At 46.0% G+C, this 23371-nt stretch overlaps 1 protein-coding gene across 1 annotated transcript; it reads right to left on the bottom strand.

Annotated features, from left to right (window-relative positions):
* Positions 1-13383: 13383 nt before the first annotated feature.
* On the bottom strand, positions 13384-18377 carry LOC127216871 (glutathione S-transferase Mu 3). Its single transcript, XM_051177746.1, has 8 exons — positions 18262-18377; positions 17890-17965; positions 17294-17358; positions 16927-17008; positions 16728-16828; positions 15393-15488; positions 15197-15307; positions 13384-13858 (listed from the first exon to the last, which is right to left on the bottom strand). Exons 1-8 carry the CDS (start codon positions 18295-18297, stop codon positions 13769-13771), a joined length of 657 nt encoding a protein of 218 aa, XP_051033703.1. The 5' UTR covers positions 18298-18377; the 3' UTR covers positions 13384-13768.
* Between the last annotated feature and the right edge of the window lie 4994 nt (positions 18378-23371).

The raw sequence follows: 23371 nt of genomic DNA, 5'->3' as shown, positions 1-23371 counted from the left end.
GGAGCCTGGGAACAGTTCCTTGAAGATGTTCATCCTGTCACACCCTCCTGTCATACCCTCTTCCTCTTACCCAACAAGAAGTGAAAAACAGCCTCTACCTCATGTCCTGGCCACCGTGGTATTCCGCCTAAGCCCGTGGGGCCAAGGGACTGCGGGCCAAACTGTCTGAAGCGTTGACCTAAATCAATCCTTTTGCCCTTAAGTTGTATCCTGCCTGCTATTTTGTCAGAATGATAGGGAAAGTAACTAATATACTCAGAACTGTAAAATGTTTGCAGTGGTGTGTTGCTGTTGCTGTTGCTTTTAAACCAGTTTTAATGGCTCGAGTTTCATCTAAGTTTTATCATGTGTCAAAGCAGTCCTCCTCTTTAACACTAAAAGTCATTCTTCTGTGTTTCTACACTGCATTTTCTTTTCACATTCATTTCTAAATGGGTTCACGGGTTTCATTCATATTTTACTCACCGGAACAATACTTCACTGAACATGGATATGCAAACACACATTTAACTGACCACAGTGACATACACTGAAATCCTAAGGACTCAGGAAGCTAAGGGGAGAAGATTTCAAGTCTTGGCCAGCCTGGACTACATAAATAATTCTGGGCCAGTTTGAGAGCTAAATAGAGAAATTATGTCTATAAAAAAAGCCACTATATGTGATGTATACATATTATCCATTATATGTGCATACATATTATATGTGCACCATATAGATAGGAACCTTGAATTACTTTAAGAGTATATACTTAGAAAGGGAATTGGTACATCATAAGTAATTCTATCACTTATTTTATGAGGAACAACTTAATTTCCATAGTAACTGTAGCATTCCCAGAGACAAAGAAAAAATGTTCCAATTACTCCATACAATACAATCACTATCTGTAGTTTACTGACGGTGACCAATCAGATGTGTATTTTTGTTTTACATTTCTCTAATTTTGAACAACTTTTTCAAGTGCTTATAGACGTTTTGTTTTTTGTTTGTTTGTTTGTTTGAGACAGGGGTTCTCTGTAGTGCTTTGGAGCCTGTCCTGGAACTAGCTCTGCCAGGCTCGAACTCACAGAGATCCACTGCCTCTGCCTCCCCAGTGCTGGGATTAAGGGCATGTGCACCGACACCCAGCTAACACTTGCTTGTCTTTTCAAGAAAAAGAAAAGTACACTTAAGTCCTTTGCCCGAGTTTGAGTTGTTTGGTCTTCTTTGTTGCAGTCACGGTGTGTGGGAAATGTTCAATGGGACATGTCCAGAACCAAAACCATTCACTGTGTGGCATCTATGACTTCTACAGAATGATATCCAGCGGAGGAATCAGAAAAGACCAGAAGGGACTGGAGAGATGGCCCAGTGATGTACTTGCATAATGCGCATGCTCAGCCATCTTTGTCTGATTCCCAGCACCTGTGGGAAAGCCAGGCTAGGAAGTGTGAACCTGTTGATTTAGTGCCCAGAGGTAGAGGCAGGATGAATCCTGGGGTTTGCTAAGCAATTTAGTCAAATCAGTGAATTTCAGGCTCAATATAAGACAAAGTCTCAAAAAAAAAAAAAAAAAAAAAAAAAAAAAAAAAGAAAGAAAGAAAGAAGGAAAGAAAGAAAGGTAAGGTGGAGAGTGGTTGAAGAAGACATCCCAAATTGTCAACCTCTGATTTCCATATGCACACATGGGCACACACGTACACACACATACTCTCTCTCTCTCTCTCTCTCTCTCTCTCTCTCATTTAATATTTGTGTCTACTTACTTAACTTTTATCACATTCCCTTTAGCTTCCCTTTTTCCTGTTATTTCATCTGTGTATGAGTTAGTCTTTTGTTTGTCTGTCCGTTTTACTTTTATTGACTCTGTGGATTTCACACCATGCTTTGCAATCCCACTTATCTCTCCATCTTTTGGAATCCACCCATCTCTCCATCTTTTGGAATCCGCCCTCTGCCCTTGCAACAACCCCCCCCCCAAATAAAAAACAAATGTAAAAGAAAAAACAAAAGCCAAACCAAACAAAAACTAAAAAAAGAAGAAGAATCCTGTCATAGAAGCCGTAGTATGTCCCTCTGAGACACACAGTTTACCCTTTAGTCTGTCTGCTTTGTGAGTCAATGTTTAATAGAGGCTGCATTAAAAGATTTTGACCTTATCAGATTAATCAATACTTCTCTTAAGTGAATAAAGGAAACAATCTCTTATCTTACTAGCTTCACCTTTTAATTAATCACTTATTTCACAGTGACCCTCGCATCCTGCCCACAAGTGCTTATTCACTCACTGCTGTGGTAGGCAGCAGCTGGAACGTGGCAGAAACACAATGCCCAGCAGGGCATCCTCCAACCTGTTCCTAGACGGTAGGAAGTGCTTGACAGAGGCCAGAATCCAGGATCTGCCACTGCCAAAAGATGCTTCTCCAATGAGCCCAGCTCTTTGTGGGTGAGCTGACACAAAATGCCCAGAGCACCTCCGCTCACATAGTGTTAGAATTGGGCCCAGGAAAATCGACCTGCCCTTCCTCAGTCACTCAGAGGCAGCTGCAGCCTCTGAAATGCTTAGGTGAGAGCTGTCCTCTGGGTCAGGAGTCCCACATAGGAAATCTTCTGCACCTCATTCTATGCCTTCTAGGGGAGCCATGATCATTTTCCAAGCTCTAATTCCTAGCAGTGACAGAAGCATCTCAGGGGGAGAGAGAGACAGACAGAGAGAGAAAGAGAGAGAGAGAGAGAGAGAGAGAGAGAGAGAGAGAGAGAGAGAGAGAGGAAAAAGGCAAGTCTCGGTTTCCTGAACACTGACAGTATAGCAGACACACTTAATCCTAGGACTTGGGATTAAGAGGTAGACTGATCTCTGTGAGTTCAAGTCCACCCAGATCTACACAAGATTGAATCAGTAGAAAAGAGAATTATAGCACACACCTTTAATCCCAGGACTAGAGGGTACAAAAGATAGAAGCAAGTAGTCAGTATGACACATTCATTCTCTAGCCATGCTGAGGAGAGATTACAGTCTGAAGCTTAGAGAGAGCTCATGGAGAAAGGATCAGCCCATTCAGCCTGAGGTAGAGGTAAGAAGCTAGTGGCCAACTGCTTTGCTTTTCTGATATTCAACTTTAAGTTTGAACCCCAATATCAGTCTCTGGGTCTTTCATTTTTCATGTTACACTGTTTGTTGAGCTGGCCTGATTCAAGGCATCGATTCTCTGGAGCTCTGGTGTATGGAGAAGGGACACAGCTCTTTCTTTAAGACCAAAAACATGTTTGACAGAGCCAAAAATTCCTGGGGCCAGGGCTGTGGGAATTCTGTGGCTTCAGATCCTGGGAACCCAGCTCTTATCACTGAACAAGAATATGTTATCAGTCCCAAGGCCACTGTGTGCTTCTATTATAATCTTCTTGAGATAGTCCTCATTCCATTTGTCCAGCACTGCTTGATAGCTTTCAGCTGACTTCTTTCCCATTTCTCCCCCAGAAATAGCATATATGATGCTATACATCTTAATAAGGTCCCTTGGCATAAGGCACAGCTTGTGCAAGACCTCCCAACCCTAGACTTTACCTTCTCTATCTTCCATCTTTCTCCTCTCCTGGTCTTCTCCCATTTAGGACCCTGTCACTGAAGAACAACATGTTGGTCTAAGTCAGCTGCCTTCAGGAGCCAGAGGCAGTTAGGAGCCCAATACAGTCTCTGCTGGAGCTAGGACCTTGAGCAAGTGCCCTTCCCAAACACAGATTCCTTATCAGTCCAGTGGGGGACACCTAACTCTATCCAGGTTGTAGCTGTTGCAATGATACATTGACTCCACAGATCTAAGAGACTGGTCACAGGTCGTGGCAGAAAGCCAGCGCTCAATAGTTCCTTGTTATTCTTTTTTTAACCCTCAGGACTAGGAAAACATCCTGGAAATGGGGAAGGGAAGGACATCCAAGAGGAAGGAAGATCAGGGCATCACCTCAAAGTGGGCTACAAAGTCCTCCAGGTTTGGGAATGTGTTCAGGTTTGGGAACATCCAGGCACTTGGGTTCAAGGACATCATAGAGGAGGAAATCCGCAAAGATGATCTGCAAGAAGCAAGAATTGTAGGTCTTTCTCCTGACCAGTTACCCTTTACCATGTCCCCTGCAAACCATGGCCGCTCGCTCAGGAACTCAGAGTAGAGCTTCAACTGATCTGGGATAGCCTTTGAGATCTTTGTCTACTGTTTTTCCTGAGGTAGAAAACAGTTGTCACAACCCTTGGACAGATCGCTGGAGAAAGGCTGACCTCATAGGGCAATTCGGAAGAGTAGCCTCTTCTCTAACACTGGGCCTGTACCAGTGTGCAGGCTTCTCTGTAGTGCATCATTGTCTTGTCAATCAGACCCTACTCAATAGCAGAGTTCAGTCCCAGGTCAAGATGGAAACACCAAACTAATGTTAGATGAGAATGCCACACTGAGCCTGGATCTGTCACCACCAACATCCAAACCAGGCATGTTGTATTACAGGTTCTGTACCTGGAAGTCCAGGGAAACCAGAAAAGCAAAGTAGTTAACAGTCTCAAGAGAAGAGACCAAATTATTTCTAAGGGATGACATAAGAACAGGGTCAATATTTGAGCAGCATGAGCAAAGTTGAACCATGGTTGAGGACAAAGGTCCTCAGGCTGATTTAGAGCTGCCTGTTGGAGAGAGAGGCCTTGAGGATTGCTTCTACCAGGGATTCAGCTCTGGAAAAGCTGTTGGGTAGTTTTCTGGATATATTAGATTTATTTTCTTCTGATTTGAATCTGTGCTGCTCCAAGAGCAGGTAGATGATGACAGACTAGCTAGGTAAGATGGCACACAGCTGTGGTCAAGTTCAAAGGTGGAGAGCATTCTGAATACAAAAAAAAAAAGTTATTACATAGGAACTAAATGCCCAACCATAGCTGTCACACTAATACTAAGTATTTCTGGGCAGTGGTACACAGTGTTTATTAATAAGGCTTAGGGGTTAAGAGGGTGAATGCGTTGGTTGAATAGGAAACCTTGGAGAATCAGAACGGGTGAGTTCAAATACCAAGCAGGCCAAGTGTGGGTGTGAACACAAGCCCTTAACTCCTCCTGCAAACCCAGTCTATGCCATACAGTGGGGACTCACAAAATCAGGGCTGTAGCAGAGTGTGCCCATCTGCATGCGGGTGTCCATAACCTGGTTCTCCACAGTGTCCACACAAACCCTCCCCTCTTCTGCCTCTCCACCTGCAGCACACAGCACAGACTCACTGTAAGCATCCTACCCCAGCCAAGCCAAGAGGATGGATGGCTTATATCCCCTTCCCTTCAGCCAGCCCCACTGGGCAGCTGGACAGACAAACAGGGACAGTCAGATAGGATATGAGTGCCCAACATTCCTTCCCTGGGTAAGAACAAACACAGGGCCTGACACTCAGGGCCTGCCATGGTGAGCCCTCTATGGACATGCTGTCCACTCAGTGGAAGAGCAAGGACATGAAGAGCAGGGACACAGCCCATCACAGGACACCGTGCAGCCACCAGGAGTGGGAGCAGGAGAGCTGAAGCTCTGATCCCAAATCCCCTCAACCAGGCAAGGAGATGAGGTGAGGACGCCATGCCCTCCCCAGACCTCCCCTTCCCTGTGCCTACATTGGGGAAGTCCAGGCCCAGCTTGAATTTATCACTCAGCCATTGTCTTCAGTCATCATTAGGATCTGTAGTGGACAAAATAATGTAAAAGTATTATCTCCCCCTGTATCCTTTCCCCTGGGATCCTCCCAAAACATCAGGGCAAGCCTCCCTGAGGTAGGGAATCTGTAAACTGACCCATGCAGTCTCACATTCTAAGGTTTCACAAGTGAAAACTCTTTCAAAGGCTGTAGGCCCCACATGACCAAGGTTTACAAAAGGTATGGGCAAGCACTAGGCAAACCCCACACAATTACAAGCTGAGAGGAAGCCAACACTCCCAGGATTGTGTATTGGAAAACAAAGCTGCACCCTCAAGGAGGTTTCTAGAAGGGATACACTCTGGGTTCTCCTGGAGGACAGCCACAGAGCTGAGACACAGGGAACCAGGCAGAAGCCATTGGGCACCAGTGGACAGAGTTGGGGAAGAAAAACGGAGTTATTACCGTCACCCGTGGCTTATCTCTTCTCTTCATAGCTTGTCTCTGTGTATTCCAGGAGCAGGTGGATGGCGTGGCCCAGCTGAGAGATGGCCAGCAACAAAACTCACAGTTAGTGAGATCCTAAATGTGCCACCTCACCTCCTCTAGGAAAACCTCCATCTCTGTTCCTAACAATAGAACAGGAACAAGCATAGGACTCCTGACAGGAAGCTGGTAGGAAGCTCTAAAAAGCACTGAAAAGTTCTGCCTCCTGGAACCAGGCCTAACTCTCCATTGTGTCCCTTCACTTAGCACCAGTCGTGGGTGTGTTTTCTGTTCTAGCCTTGGAAGCTGTGCAGTCAGGCTTCAGAGTGGACTTCACTTTCAGACACCAGTGCACAGGGGGCAGTGTCTACTAGTATGCGGTTCCTGAACCCTCCCTGCCCCTCTCCCACTTGACAGAACAACTGTCAAGGCCTGAAGCCCAATCTATCCCGACTGCAGTGAAATCCAGTCCAAACTCTAATCTCCAGGGGCAGGTCTGAGTATTCAGATACCAAAGGCAGTGATTGGCAGGCCTGCTCTAGTGGCTCCCCGCCCACAACCCCTCCCCACCCCCCACCCCCCTACCCCCCCACCCCCCCACCTCCCCACCCCACCCCCGGGTCCTCAGGAAGTTGACAGTGCCTTGGAAACAGGCCAGATAGGCAGATAACAAGGCAGCTCTCCCTCCATTCACTGCAGGGATCAATTTTTACACCTACACTGTGGGAATCCGTCATCCGAGGAGGCTCACCCTCAATATAAGAACCAAAAAGGCATGCCCCCAACCTGAGAGTTTAATCCAGCACAGCTTCCAGGACTCCTCTAGTCTGAAAGCTATCAAAACTTCATTGTCCCACAGCCTAGAGTTACAGGAATAAGTGACATGGGAATGACTCCAGGACAGTGACAAACAGCACAGCCAGAGTCTTTGTGTTTCCTTTAGGGGACAAGTTGGAGATGCAGACCTTTGATCATCAAGCTAATGAGCATATAGATTAATCTGTACATTGGCCGAATTTGTGAGCTCAGTTCAAGAACCAGACACAGTGGGCATGGGGGTGTGGGTGTCCCACCACCATCTGTGTCTGTTGGCAGAGCCTCACACTCACCAACACAGTGGGAGGGAACAGAGTTCACAGATGAAGTTTGCTAGGGTGGCTGAGCATGTGCTCCAAGGAACCAGACACTTCTCCTGTTTCTAAGGGCTTACAGAATCCTGGTCATAGGAGGCCCTGCAGTATCTACATAGGATTTACAGAGTTCTCCGGCATTAGCCCAGGCTCCCGATTCATGTGTGTCAGGTCATTGTGGGACCTGGGACTTGAGGTTAAAATTCACATACAATAGCATACCAATGTTACTTGAGAACCCAAGTTCCCTTGTTAGGGATTTTAATAATTGTCTTAGTCATTGTTCTAATGCTCTGCAGAGATACCATGACCACGACAACTCTTATAAAAGAAAGCATTTAATTGAGGCTTGCTTATGGTTTCAGAGGCTTAGTCTTTGTTCTTGTGGAGGGGAGCATGGTGGCATGCAGGAAGACATTACAGCTGTGAATTCTACATCTGGATCCAAGAGCAGCAGGAAGAGAAAACCTGGAGTTTTACTCAGCTGTTAAAAACGTGACAAGAAATTTTCAGGCAAATAGATGGAAGTAGAGAAAAATCATCCTGGGAAAGGTAACCCAGACTCAGAAAAACAAACATGGTTGGTACCTACCCAATCATCATCTAAGAAGCTTCCACTGGCTGCTGATGGGGCAGAAGCAGAGACCCACAGCCTGACATCAGGTGGAGAGACAGCCCAAATTGGAGAACTCCACCCATTCCCTCCCCTTGGAGCTAGGGGAACCCCTGGAAGAAGGGAAGGAAGATGTGTTGGAGCCAGAGAGGTCAAGAACACCAGGAGAACATGGCCCACGGACTTCAAATGGGCTCACAAGGACTGGAGTGGCAATCATGGAGCCTTCATGGGTCTGCATTGGGCCCTCTGCACACATGCTATGATCGTTAGCTTGGTGTTCCTGTGGGACTGATAACAGTGGAGGTATGGATGTCTTTGACTCTTTTGTCTGCTCACAGAATCCTTTTCCTACTACTGGGTTGTCTTGTCCAGCTTTGATTTGAGGGTTTGTGCCTAGTCTTATTGTATCTTGTTATGCTGCATTCGGTGGATATTCCTAGGAAGCCTGCTCTTTTCTGGAAGGAAAACAGAGGAGGAGTGGATCTGGGGGAGAGGAGAAGTAAGACCATGGGGGAAAGATGTAAAAATCCAAGTAACGAGAAGTTTCCCCAAGACTTGCAGGAGGAACAAAGCTTGGAAATTTGACTACACATGCACAGAGAATCTTAATTTATTACACTGTGCCTCACAAATAGCTTGGATTAAACTCTTGTTACAAAATAGAGAGAGAAATTGAAAAGGATATAAGTATGAAAATAAATATAGTTTTGATAAGAGGGTAAAAATAAAAAAAAATTCTGTAGTAAGGGTGGATTTTGTATAATAAAACAAGATTTTTGTCCTAAAAGTGAAAGATAAAAGTGGAGGACAATTTTTTAAACTTTTAATCAAGTTGTAGACAACCTGAACAAATTACACAGGGTCTGGGGGTGATATGTTTAATGACTAAAGGTTATTAACTATGAGGGTCAAAGTTCAATACACTAATATCAAAGTTATGTTTAAGTTAACAGAGTTCTCCTAGGATATTGGTCTCTTGGTCTGTTAAACACTGTTTCATCAGTATAACCAGGGAAATTGAATTTTAACAAAATCAAGCTTTATTTACAACTCTCTGGTGTTTTCCTGAGCCTTATCTGTCACACGAGAGTTAAAGTTACAAGATTGGCAATGCTGTCCTTCTGGTTGTTCACTCTTGGTGAGGGTCTCTATGCTGACCCAGAAACCCAAGCTGCCTATGATGAACACATCTTGTCTCTATGCAGTACAGCAGCTTTGAATGCTTGGGATAAGGTTCATGAATTAGGAGAGAGGATAGAACCCTATACCAAGATAAAGCAAGGACCTAGAGAACGTTTTAGTATCTTTCTAGAAAGATTATCTAGGGCAGTACAATTAGAGATAGCAGACATAGATGCTAGGCGAATACTCATAGAATCTTTAGCTTATATGAATGCGAATCCTCAATGCAAACAGGTGCTTTGGCCTTTAAAAATGCGATCAGCACCCTTGGATGAATGGGCCCTATATACAGGCAACATTGAGTATAATGACAATAAGACTGAAGCATGGATAGGAGAAGCCATATCTAAAGGTCAGAGAAGATATCAAGATAACAGAGTTCCTTACTATGGTGACCTAGAAGCTTGGGTAGGAGAAGCCATCCCCAAAGGTTTGAAGAGATATCAACATGTCAGATGTTATAACTGTGGTAAGATAGGACATCTAAAAAGAAATTGTAGGCAAAGCTTCCCTAGAAATAACACCCCCAGGAGTGAATCAAACAGAAGGCCTCAGCCTCCTGGGTTATGTAGAAGGTGTGGCAAAGGCAGACACTGGACAAATGAGTGTAGATCAACCAGAGACAAGCAAGGAAACCCTTTACCATCGGGAAACTCCTTGGGGGGCCTCTCGAAGGCCCTCACGTCACAGGTGGTTCGAACATTCCCAGTCACAGTGGAAGACAATCTCCCACAGGACAATTAGAAAATTCTGTGCCTATTATAAAAACTCATACTGCTGTGGATGACGAACTAGTGACGGAAGTTGAATCAAACATGACAGAAGGAAATGAAAAACGTATATTTTGGCAAACTGCTATAAACAGTCATAGGCCTAGATTAATAGTTAAGATGAATAATAGACTGTTTGAGGGTCTCCTGGACACAGGAGCTGATGTAACTATCATATCTAATAAATCTTGGCCTCAAAGATGGCCCCTGCATGAGGTAAATGTTCAATTCTTAGGGATTGGAACCCTGTCTCAGGTAAAACAAAGCACGAGATGGATTAAATGTATAGGACCAGAAGGACAGAGAGGGAGGTTGAGACCATATGTGGCTGATGTAGTGACAAATTTATGGGGTCGTGATCTATTACAGCAATGGAATACACAGATTAACATTCCTCCTGTATTAGATAGGAACCATAGACGACCTCATGATTGTGGAAAGAATACTGTTAAGTACTATACAAGACAGAGACCAAATATCCAGGCAGTACAAAAACAAAATACAAATGCTGAACAAACAGAGGAACCAAAAGCCCTACCTTTAAAATGGCTAACAGAGGAACCTGTCTGGGTAGGACAATGGCCTATGACCTCTGAGAAGTTAGAAGCTTTAGAAAGCCTGGTTCAGGAACAGCTAAATGCTGGACATATTGAGGAATCAACCAGCCCTTGGAATTCTCCTGTATTTGTGATCAAAAAGAAATCTGGTAAATGGAGAATGCTTACAGACCTGAGAGCCATCAATAAAGTTATCCAGCCAATGGGCTCTCTACAGCCTGGAATGCCCTTGCCTTCTTTGATACCCAAAGAATGGCCTATTATAGTTATTGATTTAAAGGATTGCTTCTTCACTATACCTTTACAAGAACAAGACAAAGAGAAATTTGCCTTCACGGTACCTAATTATAATAATTCTCAACCGGTGAAGAGATATCAATGGAAGGTTTTGCCACAGGGAATGCTAAATAGCCCCACCCTGTGCCAATATTTCGTACAAAAACCGTTAGAAATAATTCATAAACAGTTTCCACAATCCATAATCTATCATTACATGGATGATATATTGTTAGCTGACTCTAAAGGAGAAATATTAGAAAAAATGTTTGAGAAAGTAAAGGAAGTTTTACCTCGCTGGGGATTACAAATTGCACCTGAAAAAATACAAAAAGGAGAGTCTATCAACTACTTAGGATATAAAATAGGTCTACAGAAAATTAGACCACAAAAAGTACAGATCAGAAGAGGGCACCAGATCTCATTACAAATGGTTGTGAGCCACCATCTGGTTGCTGGGAATTGAGGGGAATTGAACTCAGAACTGCTGAAAGAGCAGTCAGTGCTCTTAACCTCCAAGCCATCTCTCCAGCCCTCAATGGGCGTGGTCAGTGCTACAGAAGGACTATCTCACTACAGTTCACCAAAAACCTGGGAGTTCTGCATCAATAAGAGTAAGGGGGTCTGTAAAGACTGCCAATATTTTAGCTCTTGCTCTCCAAGGCCAGCCAGGACCCATGAGAGAGGATCAATAGGACATGTAGGCATATTTTGGGGTTAGGGAGGAACCTGGTACCAGGGAAACTCCCAGGAATCCACAAGGATGACCCCAGCTAAGACTCCTAGCAATAGTGGAGAGGGTGCCTGAACTGACCTTCTCCTATAATCAGATCAGTGACTGTCCCAATTGTCATGATAGAACCTACATCCAGTAACTGATGGAAGCAGGTGCCGAGATCCACAGCCAAGCACTGGGCCAAGCTCTGGGAGTCCTGTTGAAGTGAGAGAGGAAGGGTTGTATGAGTCAGAGGTTCAGGGTCATGACAGGGTAACCTATAGAGACAGGTGACCTGAGCTCCTGGAAGCTCACTGACTCTGGACCAACAGCTAGGTCCTCCATGGGAATAACTTAGGCCCTTTGTGTGTGACAGTTGTGAAGCTTGGTCTTTCTGTGGGGCTCCTAGCAGTGGGATAAAGATCTGTCCCTGGTGCTTGAGCTGGCTTTTAGGAACCCAATCCCCTTGCTGAGTTGCCTTGAAACCACGTTGCAGGGGAGGAGCTTGGTCCTCCCTCCACTTGACATGTCATGCTTTGTTGACTTCCATTGGAGGCCTGCCCCTTTCTGAATGGAGATGGAGGAGGAGTGGATGGGGTAGGGAGAGAAGACACATGGGGGGAGGGAACAATAGAAGAAAAGGGAGGGGAAACTGTGGTTGGTATGTAAAATGAAAAGAAAATCATTAAAATGTGGATTATGCATATATTACCTTTAATGGAACAGGTCTGCTGTGGTCTGCATCCCATCTTCTGCTGACTTAAGGAGACCCCACAGAGCCCATGATGCAATTAGTCCTGACTGAACAGGAAGTGCTGGCAAAGCTCCAGATAAAGCCCGAGAAAAGAATGCACACGACTAAGCCAGGGATGCCTGAGCATGACAGAATAAAGTCACACATCATCTTGCTTTAACTCCACCTAAGCCCTGTACCCATGAGTGGTACCTAACCCCAGTGGTGAGAGTGGCCCTCTTCATTCAGTCTACCGAGTCAAAAGTGCATTACATCTAGAAACATCGCCATAGCCACAGCAGCACACAACATTTTATACGTTTTCTGGGGGCTCTCCACACAGTTCATCTGACATGTAAAATATCAACTTCGGGGAGCAGATGAAGTCTAAGTAGGTGTATATTGTGGATATGAACATGTCTATGTCAAGAAACAAATGCCTCAGACCCATCAGAATACAAGGCCTTCCTAGGTTAGGCTCAGAAGAAAGACAAGGCCTCCTTGTGTCCCAAGAACAGATGTTGACAATGGTGCAGAAAGTACCAGCCACAGCTTCTTCCTCCAGGATGACAGTGTTAGACACTGCTCCCCTACAGACCCTTACAGGGATTAGCTGGCATACCTCCTTATTCTCATGTAAATAGTAAACCCTCCTTCTTGTTCAGCTGTGCACGCTGAATTCTAGGTAGCTACTGAATTTCCATCAGAGAACACGGCCTACAGATCCCAGTTTTTCTGTATTTGTTTCAGTCTTTCTTCATTTTCAGATGCCCCAGTCGGGTCCATCCCAGAGCCATGCAAGGCTTGGCAATCAACCATTCTATTGTATTCAAACTCTGAATACAATAGCAGCTAATTACGTTATGTCTGCACAAATCTGGTGTTCAACTGTCATGGGCTCATCTTTGAACAGTTCTCCAAGAACTGTCTGAATAACATAATATTAAATGGAAGCACAGGAAACCTCATTGTCCAGAAGATTTACCAACATTGATTCCTTGGGTGCAGTCTGGACAGGTCATAAAAAATAGCAGAGAGTAAGGGTAAATTCAATTCCCTTTCCCCAAATAGAAAGGATTAACCAAGAATGAAGGTCCCCATACCAGTGGACCTTCAAGTCAGAAGAGGACATCAGAGACCAGAGTCAGAGTCAAGATATTTCAAATTTCTTCTGGTTTCATGAGACTCTTCAGAGGCAGGCACTACCAGCTCAGAGCTCAGACTCTTGGAAGCAGCTGTGACCCTTGGCGAGTAAAAAAGAAAAAGACAGAGCACAGAGCAAGTGTGTTTCAGGCTTTATTGGAGATGAGGCAGGCCCGGGGCAGCCCCTCCACTGAGAATGGGTTGGAACTGGAGACAGTATTGTCCTTTAGGGTACTTCTAGGGAGTGGAGTCCAGGGAGACATCAAATCATAGAGGACTGTGCTTGGGTCAGGGCACAGATGAAGGAGGGATCTTGGTGAAAGGATGGGGGAGATGAAGACTACATGGGCTTGACAAGGGCAGGCCTGACTAGGAAGCAGGGGGCTGGCAAAGGCTTGTGGAGAAGGGGTGGGAAGGAGAAAGATTGAGAACCGTGAGGCAGCCGTGCAGAAGGCCAGCTGTCCCCAGGGCCAGGAGCATCCCGTGTGCCCAGGGCCTCCCTGTAAGTGTCAGCATGGCAGGGGCCTAATCCGTGCCCCATTGGGCTATCTTGGTAAACACAGGTCTCGGGAGGAAGTGGCTACTCTTCATGTAGGCAGAGATCTTCTTCAGGCCCTACAAATTGGGAAGGACACAGCAGTAGCTCAGGTCTACAGCCTCTCTGGCTGAGCAGTCCTACCAGGAATAGCATTTCTCAAAAGCTCAAGCCCTGGAACACACACAGCCAACTTAGTTCTCAGCTCTGCCAAGAAAACTCTTCAATTCCTATAAGGCAAGAAAGACTAGACCCTGTGAAGGTGCTTTATACCCACTAAAGGTAAAAGTCAAGATCAGGAAACACCACGACCAGTTATCAGAAAGCAACCTGATGTCCAGAGAGGTTAATCAACTTCCCCTTCTTTCATGGTGGTGACCAAGACAGGGCTGGAGTCAGCCTGGCTTGGGGCTACCATTCTCTCTCTCCCTCTTCCTCACCGTCTCTACCTCTCCATCTACCCACCCACACGCCCACGCCCCCTGGACAGACATTTCACTGGAAAGCACTCTCCATCTTGTATTTACACACACAGGAGGGATGTAACAGGAAAAAAAAAAAAAAAAAAAAAAAAAAGGACCAGGAAGACAGGTGGAAGCCAGTGACTCAGCAAATGCTGAATGAAAGGGGACATCAAGAGAACAGCCATCAGAGAAAGGCTGAACATCATCCTAAACTATTTCCTAGGAACAGAATCAATACTTCTTCAGTTGGTTCCTACGTATAATCTCAATGCACCGTGGCTGTCCTCATCTGAACCCACAATACAGGACCACTCCACAGGACTGTATTGTGCTATAAGCCATACACCAAGCTGAAGAAGACACAGACCATTCCAGAGGGTGCAAAAAGGTCCACCACCAGCTGACTATACACAAGTATAAAGGGCAGCTCTCTGTTTCCCCTTTCTCCTACCCTAGAGTTATGCCTGCTGTTGGACAGTTCCCTAAGACGCCCAGCCTGAGCCAGAACAAAGCTGATGAGAATTAACTGGGAAAGGGCATCCCTGATGGGGAATGAACAAGGTCAACAGATAACAGGTAGAAAAACCCTCGGATTAAAGCCTCAGATTCCCCATTGTAGATGATTCAAGATTGAAGCCAGGTGCGGTTCAGACTGGGCTTAGCAGTCATGGAGGATATCACATGCACCTCACAGTCTGCATTTCTACAGCTCTCTGTTGATTCAGTCCCAAGATTGTGGCATTTACATGGCCCACCCCCACCTTTGGGGATTTTGAAGTGGTAAATTTTGCCCCATACAGATCTTTACAGAAAGCTATAATAATAATAATCATCATCATCATCATCATCATCATCATCATCATCATCTTAGTTGCTTTCCTTTAGTCTCAGGTTAGAAAAGCATCATGGAAGAGAAAAGAAGGCCACCCAAAGGAAACAGGATCAGGACATCACCTCAAAGCGGGCCAAGAAGTCCTTCAGGTTTGGGAAGGCATCCAGGCACTTGGGCTCAAACATACGGTACTGGTCAAGAATATCATAAGCGAGGAAATCCACATAGGTGACCTGCAGGAAGTGAGAGTCAGTGCACTGGAATCTGGCAACCTAGGAAGAATGACAACTCCTCTTCCACCCCATCCCACCCCTTTACCTTGTCCCCTGCAAACCATGGCCGCTTTCCCAGGAACTCAGAATAGATTTTCATTTTATCAGGGATGGTCTTCAAGAACTCTGGCTTCTGCTTCTCCTGAGATAGAAAACAGCTGTCACCACCCTTAGTCACAGGGTCCTTATCATAGAGGTCACTGGCTTTGAAGGGCTAAACTCGTGAGTTATCACCACCATTTTATTAGTAGCAGATGGCATCTGTTAGAGGTGATGGGAGGACAGACAGGGATACTACATTGTTCCGAAATCTGTCACCACTGGTACCCAGGTGCTTCCTAAGTATCATGGAATGGACAGCATGGTCCCAGAGATCTAGCAGAGCCATAGAAACAAAGGATTTACAGATCCCAGGAGAAGACAACGTTATACTGGGGTTTCTGTGGGTGCATAAGAACAGATAAGATATTTGAAGAGCATGCACCAGATTTGAGCAATCACTAATATTGAAAAGAAGAACAGCCAAAGGTCCTCTGACCAGCCATCCCTGAACTGCCTCCTAGGAAGGTGTCCTGACCCTGACTGATCCCAAAGACAGAACTCTTGGAAAGTAGTAGGTACATGTGTGAGACCATAGTGCAAGCCACTCCCAAGTCTGTGCATCCTATCTTCACAATGTGTTTGTGGGAGGGGTGTGTGTGTGTGTGTGTGTGTGTGTGTGTGTGTGTGTGTGCCTACCTATGTGTGCATCTGTGGAAGCAAAAGGTTGCTATCCAGTGTCTTTCTGGATAGCACGTTTTGTGACAGTGTCATTCACTGAACGTGGAGCTCACAGACTGGCTGGGCTCATTGGCCAGCCACCCCAGAAATCCTCTTTTCCTCTTTCCCAAGGTGCTATAATTGTAAGACTATACTGTCACACTCAGGTCTGTTTGTTTTTCATGTGGGTACCAGAATCCATAATCAAGTCCTCATGCTTACACACATTTAGGGTTTTTACCCTGTGAGCCACCTCCCACCCTCGATTTTCGTCCTTAGTCTGTGTTTTAAAAGGAATCACTAGTGTGAACACTAGGTTAGAAGATACATGGAAGCGGTCAAAGGACAGAAATGACATGGGTTTCAACTATACATTAAATGTCTAGGGTCAGAAAGTTCACGCTATAGAATCTCAACCTTATCTTGCATGGTGACTCTAGTCAACATACTTTCAGTGTCGATGTGCTAGCTCACTGTGGTTTTGAGGGTCATTCTGCTGGTAAGATAGGAGAGCTCAGAGACTCAGTAACACAGTTCATTCACTGAAGGAGGATGCTGCAGATCCAATGCAAGACTTTAAGTCCTGCTGCAAACCCTGTCAGCTCCAACACTGGCAACTCACAAAGTCCGGGCTGCAGCAGACTATCATGAGATGTATGCGGGTGTCCATAACCTGGTTCTCCAGAGTGTCCACGCGAATCCTCTCCTCCTCTGTCTCCCCACCTGCAGCACACACAGCAGAGACTCATCCTCAGCATCCCACCCCAGCCAAGACAAGGAGGATGCTCCCCATGCCCCTCCCTGCAGCCAGCCCCACTCACACAGGTTGTGCTTGCGGGCGATGTAGCGCAGGATGGCATTGCTCTGGGTGATCTTGTGTGACCCATCAATTAAGTAGGGCAGCTGGAAGGACAAGCAGGGATAGTCAGATGGAATGTGGGGACCCTGAATCCCCTCCCCTGGTGAGGGCAGACAGGGCACGGGGCATTCGGTCGGTGTGCCTGGCTTGGGACACCCTCCTTGAATACAGTGCACACTAAAGGGAAGAGTTGGGACACAGCCCATCACTCTGTAACCCTGGAGTGGAAGAAAATGAGTAGAAGCAATGATCCCAGGTCCCCTCAGCCAGGCATAGAGATGAGCCAGGAACACCATTCCTTCCCCAAACCACCCTTTCCCTGAACCTACATTAGGAATGTCCAGTCCCAGATTGAATTTCTCACTCAGCCACTGGCTTCTGTCAAAGTTGGGAGCTGTAGACAAGATGATATGAAAAGAAATCAGTCCAGGGTCTAACTCCTTCCCTGGGGACCCACCCAAGGAGTCAGGATGCCCTGAGATGTCTACAACCTCTCACACTAAGTCACTTTCCAAGATGAAGGGGTACAAACAACTGGCAATGAGGGGAGCCTGGACCCAGATGGACCAGGGACTGCACTCCCTGTGTTTTTCTTGTTTTCTTTGTTGTTGTTTGAGACCAGTCTATCAACTATGTAACTCTAGCTGTCCTGGAACTAGTTATGTAGACTGGGCTGACCTCAAACACACAGAGGTCCACCTGCTTCTGCCTCCTTAGTGCTGAAATTAAAGACGAGTTCCATCACACCAGGCCATTCCCAGTGTTTAAAAATCCAAACTGCACCCTCAAAGAGGTTTCTGGAAGCAGCAGGCTCTAGCTCCAACTGAAGGAGGGTTGCAGGTCTGAGGAATAGGGGGCTAGGCATGGGTTGATGGGAATCACTGGGCAAATGGAAGCAGGTGACAGATTAGGAAGGTGTCATTACCGTCCCCCATGACGTATCTCTTCTCCTCATAGCTTGAGTCTGTGTATTCCAGGAGCAGGCGGATGGGGTGTGTCAGCTGGAAGAGAAGACCAGAGACAGAGGTGAGAAGATGTGGGGACCTTACTGTATGACTTCATCTTCTCAGTTGTGTCCTCCCGTAGTCTGCAAACACAACCCCCCCACGGTGTACACACACACACACACACACACACACACACACACACACACACACACACACCTGCACAGCCTCAAATGTGCAGCCTTCCCAGTTTGTGAGCTCCAGGGAAAGATAAGAGGAGTAACCCTCAGCTAGAAACAGCCCAGGCCGCTCTGAACTTCCTGCCCAAGTCCTCAGGCAGACCCCTTTCTCACCCCGCGGACATTCCAGTAACCCAGTGTCATAGGCATGGTGCTGGCGCTGTGGTCTTCTCAGACTGGCTTCAGAAAGGTCCAGCACAGGACTTTATGCAAATGCCAAGGGGAAGGTGGGAGGGGCCTTGCAAACGGTCCCTCCCACTCAGGCAGTGCCTTTCCCTCCAGACCTCCTCGGACTCTGAACCCTAAACCAGGGGGCCACACCCTCATCCTAGGAGAGCAGAAGATCCCTGGAAGTTTCAGGCCCAGGATTGTGAATGGGGTCCTCCAGGCGCCTCAGCATCTTCCAATCTCCTTTAGCGCCTTCCTGCCACCTAGTGGGTGCCCCAAAAGCTAAAGTGCAGCTTTCCTTTCCTTGAAGAGCATGGCCTTCGCCCCTAGACTGTGGAAATCTTTCATTCAGGAAGGCCTAACTCTCAGCAAAAGATAAAACGGGGAACTCCTAACTTGAAAGTTAATCCAACACCTATCGCTGCATCCGGAAGAGCCAGTTTGCCAGCTGCCAGGCATTCTCATCCACCACAGCTTTATGTGCCACCTAAAGTCACTGGACAGTCCATGACTTGGAAGGACCATCAGGACGGGGACAATCAGAAAACAGGTAGACTCAGTATTTTCCTTTAGGAAATTGGGATATTAGGTCATATGCTCAGCAATTTAGTGACCATATAAATAAGTCAGTATGTTTGATTCTGTTTGTGAGTTAAATCCAACAATCAGACACTGAGGGCACAAGAAATCCAAGATAACCCCATCACACTGCAGGATAATTGGCTGGCAGAATTTCCCAGGAATCATCACAGTGCAAGGCAGCACAGAGCTCACAGATGGGTGTGCGGTAGTGTGGGAGAGCACGTGTTCCGAGACGCTTGCTTTCAATGGACAGCAGGATGCTGTCCACACAGGATCCTCTAACCCTGCACAGGACACAAGGAGCACAAAGCTAGACCCTCAGCTGTCCATATCTCTGGATTTGAACCTTGTTGCGGGGCTTCTGATGCACGCTTGTCTGGATATGACAGGTTGGCTCAAATGGCCTTTCAAGTTACCCTAGGGTATGGGTCCTGGGGTGACCTACATAAGGGCAATGTCCTACCAACAACAGGGTTCCTCCTTTCTATTTCCTTAATTGAGGGTAAGAAACTCTGCCAAAATCAAGAAGCCTGTGCTTAATTTGCCAGAGGATGACTTCACCTTGTTTACAGGAACTTATCAGAAATAATGAAAAACAAATGACTGAACTATAGACTAAACTGGGTTTGTTGGTCAAAGGGCAAGGTTGTTGCTCTGCAGAAAGTACATTTTAGGATTAAGTCACCCTTTACTAGGTCTACAGGGTATGAAGCCAACATGTCAATAAAGGTTTGTCCTCAGGAGGGTGAGGTGTGTGGTGAGGGTGCAGGGGACAGGCAGGGGCTGTCTTCATTCTGAAAAACTAGAGAAGACACATGCTTTGCAGGTCTCAGTGAGGGTACAAGCTCAGATCCCAGGTCACTGGCGCTGACAATGCCTGTGGCGAGTGCTGCTTTAACATTTGCACATGTCCTCCTGCCCACATGCCCTGGAATGTCCAAGCCCAGAAAATACCCTGGGGCCTTAAGGACGATGCCCAGTGTGAAGACAACACTGTTGCCCAAAGACAACACCATTCACACACGCACATAACTGCCTGGTTCCATGAGCTCCGATGTGTTAGATCTTTAATCCTTTGCTATTCCGAAGGTTACTATACACATTGCACTTAGAAAACTGAACTTTCTGGGTTTATCTGAAAAAACAAAACAAAACTGAGTTTTAAGTGCTAAGATCAACTACAATAATAAGTTTAAAAGACGTTAAAGCAGTTTTACATGGAACAGAAGTTGTACCACAGTGTCCATCCAGTTTGTTTCCTCCATTATTAAAATCGAGTCCCCAGCACAGAGACCCATGGATAAGAAGGCCCTTGGTGTGAACTGTAAAGACCACAAGTTCAGTGGGAATTGCAGGGGGTATTTTGCAAGTATGAGGCACATAGCATATTTCTGTACACTAAGTGACTGGGAAGGGGGAGTGGGTGACGGGAGGGAATCCTTGCTGGCCAGGAGAGAAGGCAGAGGAAGTGGGAGGAGGCAGAGCCCTGGGACCCTTCAGAGGAGAGAACAGCTCTGCACAGAGGGAAGGGCTGGGACAACAAGCCCACAAAGCAGGGTCCCCAGAGCCTGAGGTCGCCATCCCTTTGAAGGAGGGAGGGCTCTGAAAGGCTACAGGGAGCAGTGGGGACTGGGGACATGGAGATATACTGAAGCCAGGACTGTCCTGTCCTGGAGAATGTAATCCCACGGTGGATCACTCATCCTCTGGCTGTCTCTGTGCTCAGTCACAAATTCACAGCGCAGCCAGTTCAGATGACTCAAAAAGACACTGTGCATGAAAAGTCTAAATGTATTGGAGGGATTTTGACATCTGAAATGGATTCCATAATTCCTTCCAGCCTGATGGGTGACAATCTAACATTGTTAATGCTAATTCACAGAATTCTACAGATACTGGCTTCAGAATTTTTATAGACTACAGGAGAAATGAGTACCAACAAACGAACTACATGTTCTCTGCCTCATGGAAACTCTCTGACATGCTGATTCTCTAGATAAACTCAGGAAATACAGAAGATACATATTTTCTCATTTCTGTAGGCAGCTCAGAGCTGAGACAAAGGATGTTGCACATCCCTGTGACAGAAGATCTGGGTAAAGGACTGGGGATATATATCCAGCATAAGGAACTGTACTGCCTGTCACCACTGAGCAGAGATGGGAACTGAATCTTCAGGTTGTGTTTTCATCAGAGAACAGGCGATCTGAAAGGATGGTGGATTAAAACCCTAGGAAAACAAAACCATCTTCAGAACTTGTCTCCACCCAGTGGGTTTTTACAGTGTTAGATGTAGCTTCAGGGAAGCAAGTGTGTGGCATGGATGAGGCCCTGGGTATAAGCCTCCTGCCTTGTATTTTTCTTTATTCTCTGGATGTTGGACTCCAGACTCCATTTTAAATTGTGAGTCTAGTTAGTGTCTACCTGGATCAGCCCTGTGTCCACTAGATATCACCTGGGCTAGAAAATTAACTCAGCAAACAAGTTACTGACCAGACACACCTACAATAGGGAATACAAAGTGCTCCTTTTCCTCTTCCATCCTAGCATCCCCCACTACTAATTATCAGACTTATATCTACAAAAATCATTGACTCTGTGCAGTGTGTGCAGCCGCTCCGCAGCACAGCTTCCTTTCAGTATGAGAAGTTTCCAGCACCGTTACACACATCAGAGCACACCATATGCGACAGTTCATAGTGATAAATGCATAAAGAGCTGGAAAACTAGGACACTTCTCCAAGGCCTGTGAGGTCTGAGAGACAGGAGGAGAGAAAAGACAGGTCAAAGCTGGAGAAACATGCCGCATCAGTACATCATAGATAGTTTCAAGAACTGTCATACCCTTTGATGGAGTCTAAACACCTTTCAGCACACTTTGCAAGCAGCACATTCTCTGGCACATGAGAAACTAGTGATACTGCAGGATGCAATATAGTTAAGGATGCAGATAATAGTTATGCTCAGCAGCTGTGGAGCATGGGTGAAGCCCTATGTGCAAGTTGTATATACATCAAGACAGAAAAATAGCTAAAGAGACATACTCACACACAGCTGGGAAACAAGAAGGGAAAGAAGGGAGGAAGGAGGAAAGGGAGGAAAAGGAGGGAGGGTGGGGAGGAGGGAGGAGGAGAGGAAGAAAAAGGTAGGGAGGAAGAGAAGAGGGAAGAAACAGAAAAAGCATTATTTAAACACGTTAACATTTCTCGATGGCTGAAAAGCTGTGAAGTTTTGTACAAAACATACTAAAAAAAGAAAAATTATCAGATTTCCACCAAGACTCACGAGAACCCAGTAACCCTGTCAAAAAGCATCAACAAAATTGATAGAACATTACTCCAAGAAGAAAAAGACAAGAGGAAATTCCAGAGGCCCTAGCAATGTGGCTCAGTTGGTAGAGTGTGGTCTAGCATGCACAGAACCCTGGGCTCTATCCCCATCACCCTAGAAACCAAGCATGTGGGCATTCACCTAATCTCAGCTCTCAGAATGGGGAGGCTGGAAGATCAATAGTCCAAGGCCATCCTCGGATGTATAATCAGTTTAAGGCTAGCTGCTTGAGACGTGAGACCCTGCTTCAAATGAGAAGAAATAGAAATTATAAGCTCACAAGAATTAGAGAGAGAACAGAGACATATAATTCTGTATAGATGATTTCAAAACTGGGGATCCATTCCTTCCATACACACATTAACATTACAATGAACTTGTGCAAATACAACAAAATGTGAACTGAGATATTAAAACCCAAATGTATTAATAAGGCACAATAAATAGTGGAACAGAATATATTTGGTTTTCGGGAACTAGCTGGATGGAATTTCAAGACCTCCCAAAACTAGGAAGCTCCTCCAATTGTCCTGAACTACTCTCAGGTTGACATAAATGTCCATCTGGAAGGAGGCACAGTGATGATGGCTGTGGTACAAAGAGGAGATTGACTCTGTGGTCCTGCAAGGTTCCTGAGCCCTCCTACAGGGAACCCCATCTCTCTCTATATGCACAGACATATTCCTGGTTCAGAGCTAAGCTCCTACCCCGGGTTTGCACCCACTGAACTTCCAACAGGACAAGGGAGTACAACAGTTCAGTGCAACGTGGAAGAAGCCTTACTCAGACCCACAAAAATCAGGATGAAACAGGACACCGGTGGAAGGGTCCAGAAAGAAGGCCTCATCCGGGTTATAATCAAGCTCCTGAGAGCAGAAAGTCCAAGTTCCATTCCTTGGTGCCTTACTTATGTCAGTGTCACTGAGCCAAAACTGACCTCATCTCTAGGCCTGATAGGGACCAGGCTGGGTAACACCCACGCCTGCCATTGACCTGCTAATAGGACAGAAAGGGTCACAGAGTTTCAAGAGTTCAAACATATCCATGACTTCCTGCCCTCAAAAGTCCAGGTGCATCCAGCCTCAAGTGCAACCCTCAGCTGCCCCCTCCTGCCTCGCCCTCTTTCTCTCGCCACAGCATGCCA

This window comes from Phodopus roborovskii, unplaced genomic scaffold (genome assembly GCF_943737965.1).
Source record: "Phodopus roborovskii unplaced genomic scaffold, PHOROB, whole genome shotgun sequence".
Lineage (NCBI taxonomy): Eukaryota > Metazoa > Chordata > Mammalia > Rodentia > Cricetidae > Phodopus > Phodopus roborovskii.
The sequence above is the reverse complement of the archived record's forward strand: the minus strand, read 5'-3'. Positions and strand labels throughout refer to the sequence as shown.

Coding starts and splice junctions, on each gene's coding strand:
- LOC127216871 (XM_051177746.1), bottom strand. CDS start 18,297: ATGCCTATGACACTGGGTTACTGGAATGTCCGCGGG. Junction 15,308..15,392: donor CATGGTTTGCAGGGGACAAG/GTAAAGGGGTGG, acceptor CACTTCCTGCAG/GTCACCTATGTGGATTTCCT. Junction 13,859..15,196: donor ACTTCTTGGCCCGCTTTGAG/GTGATGTCCTGA, acceptor CCCAATTTGTAG/GGCCTGAAGAAGATCTCTGC.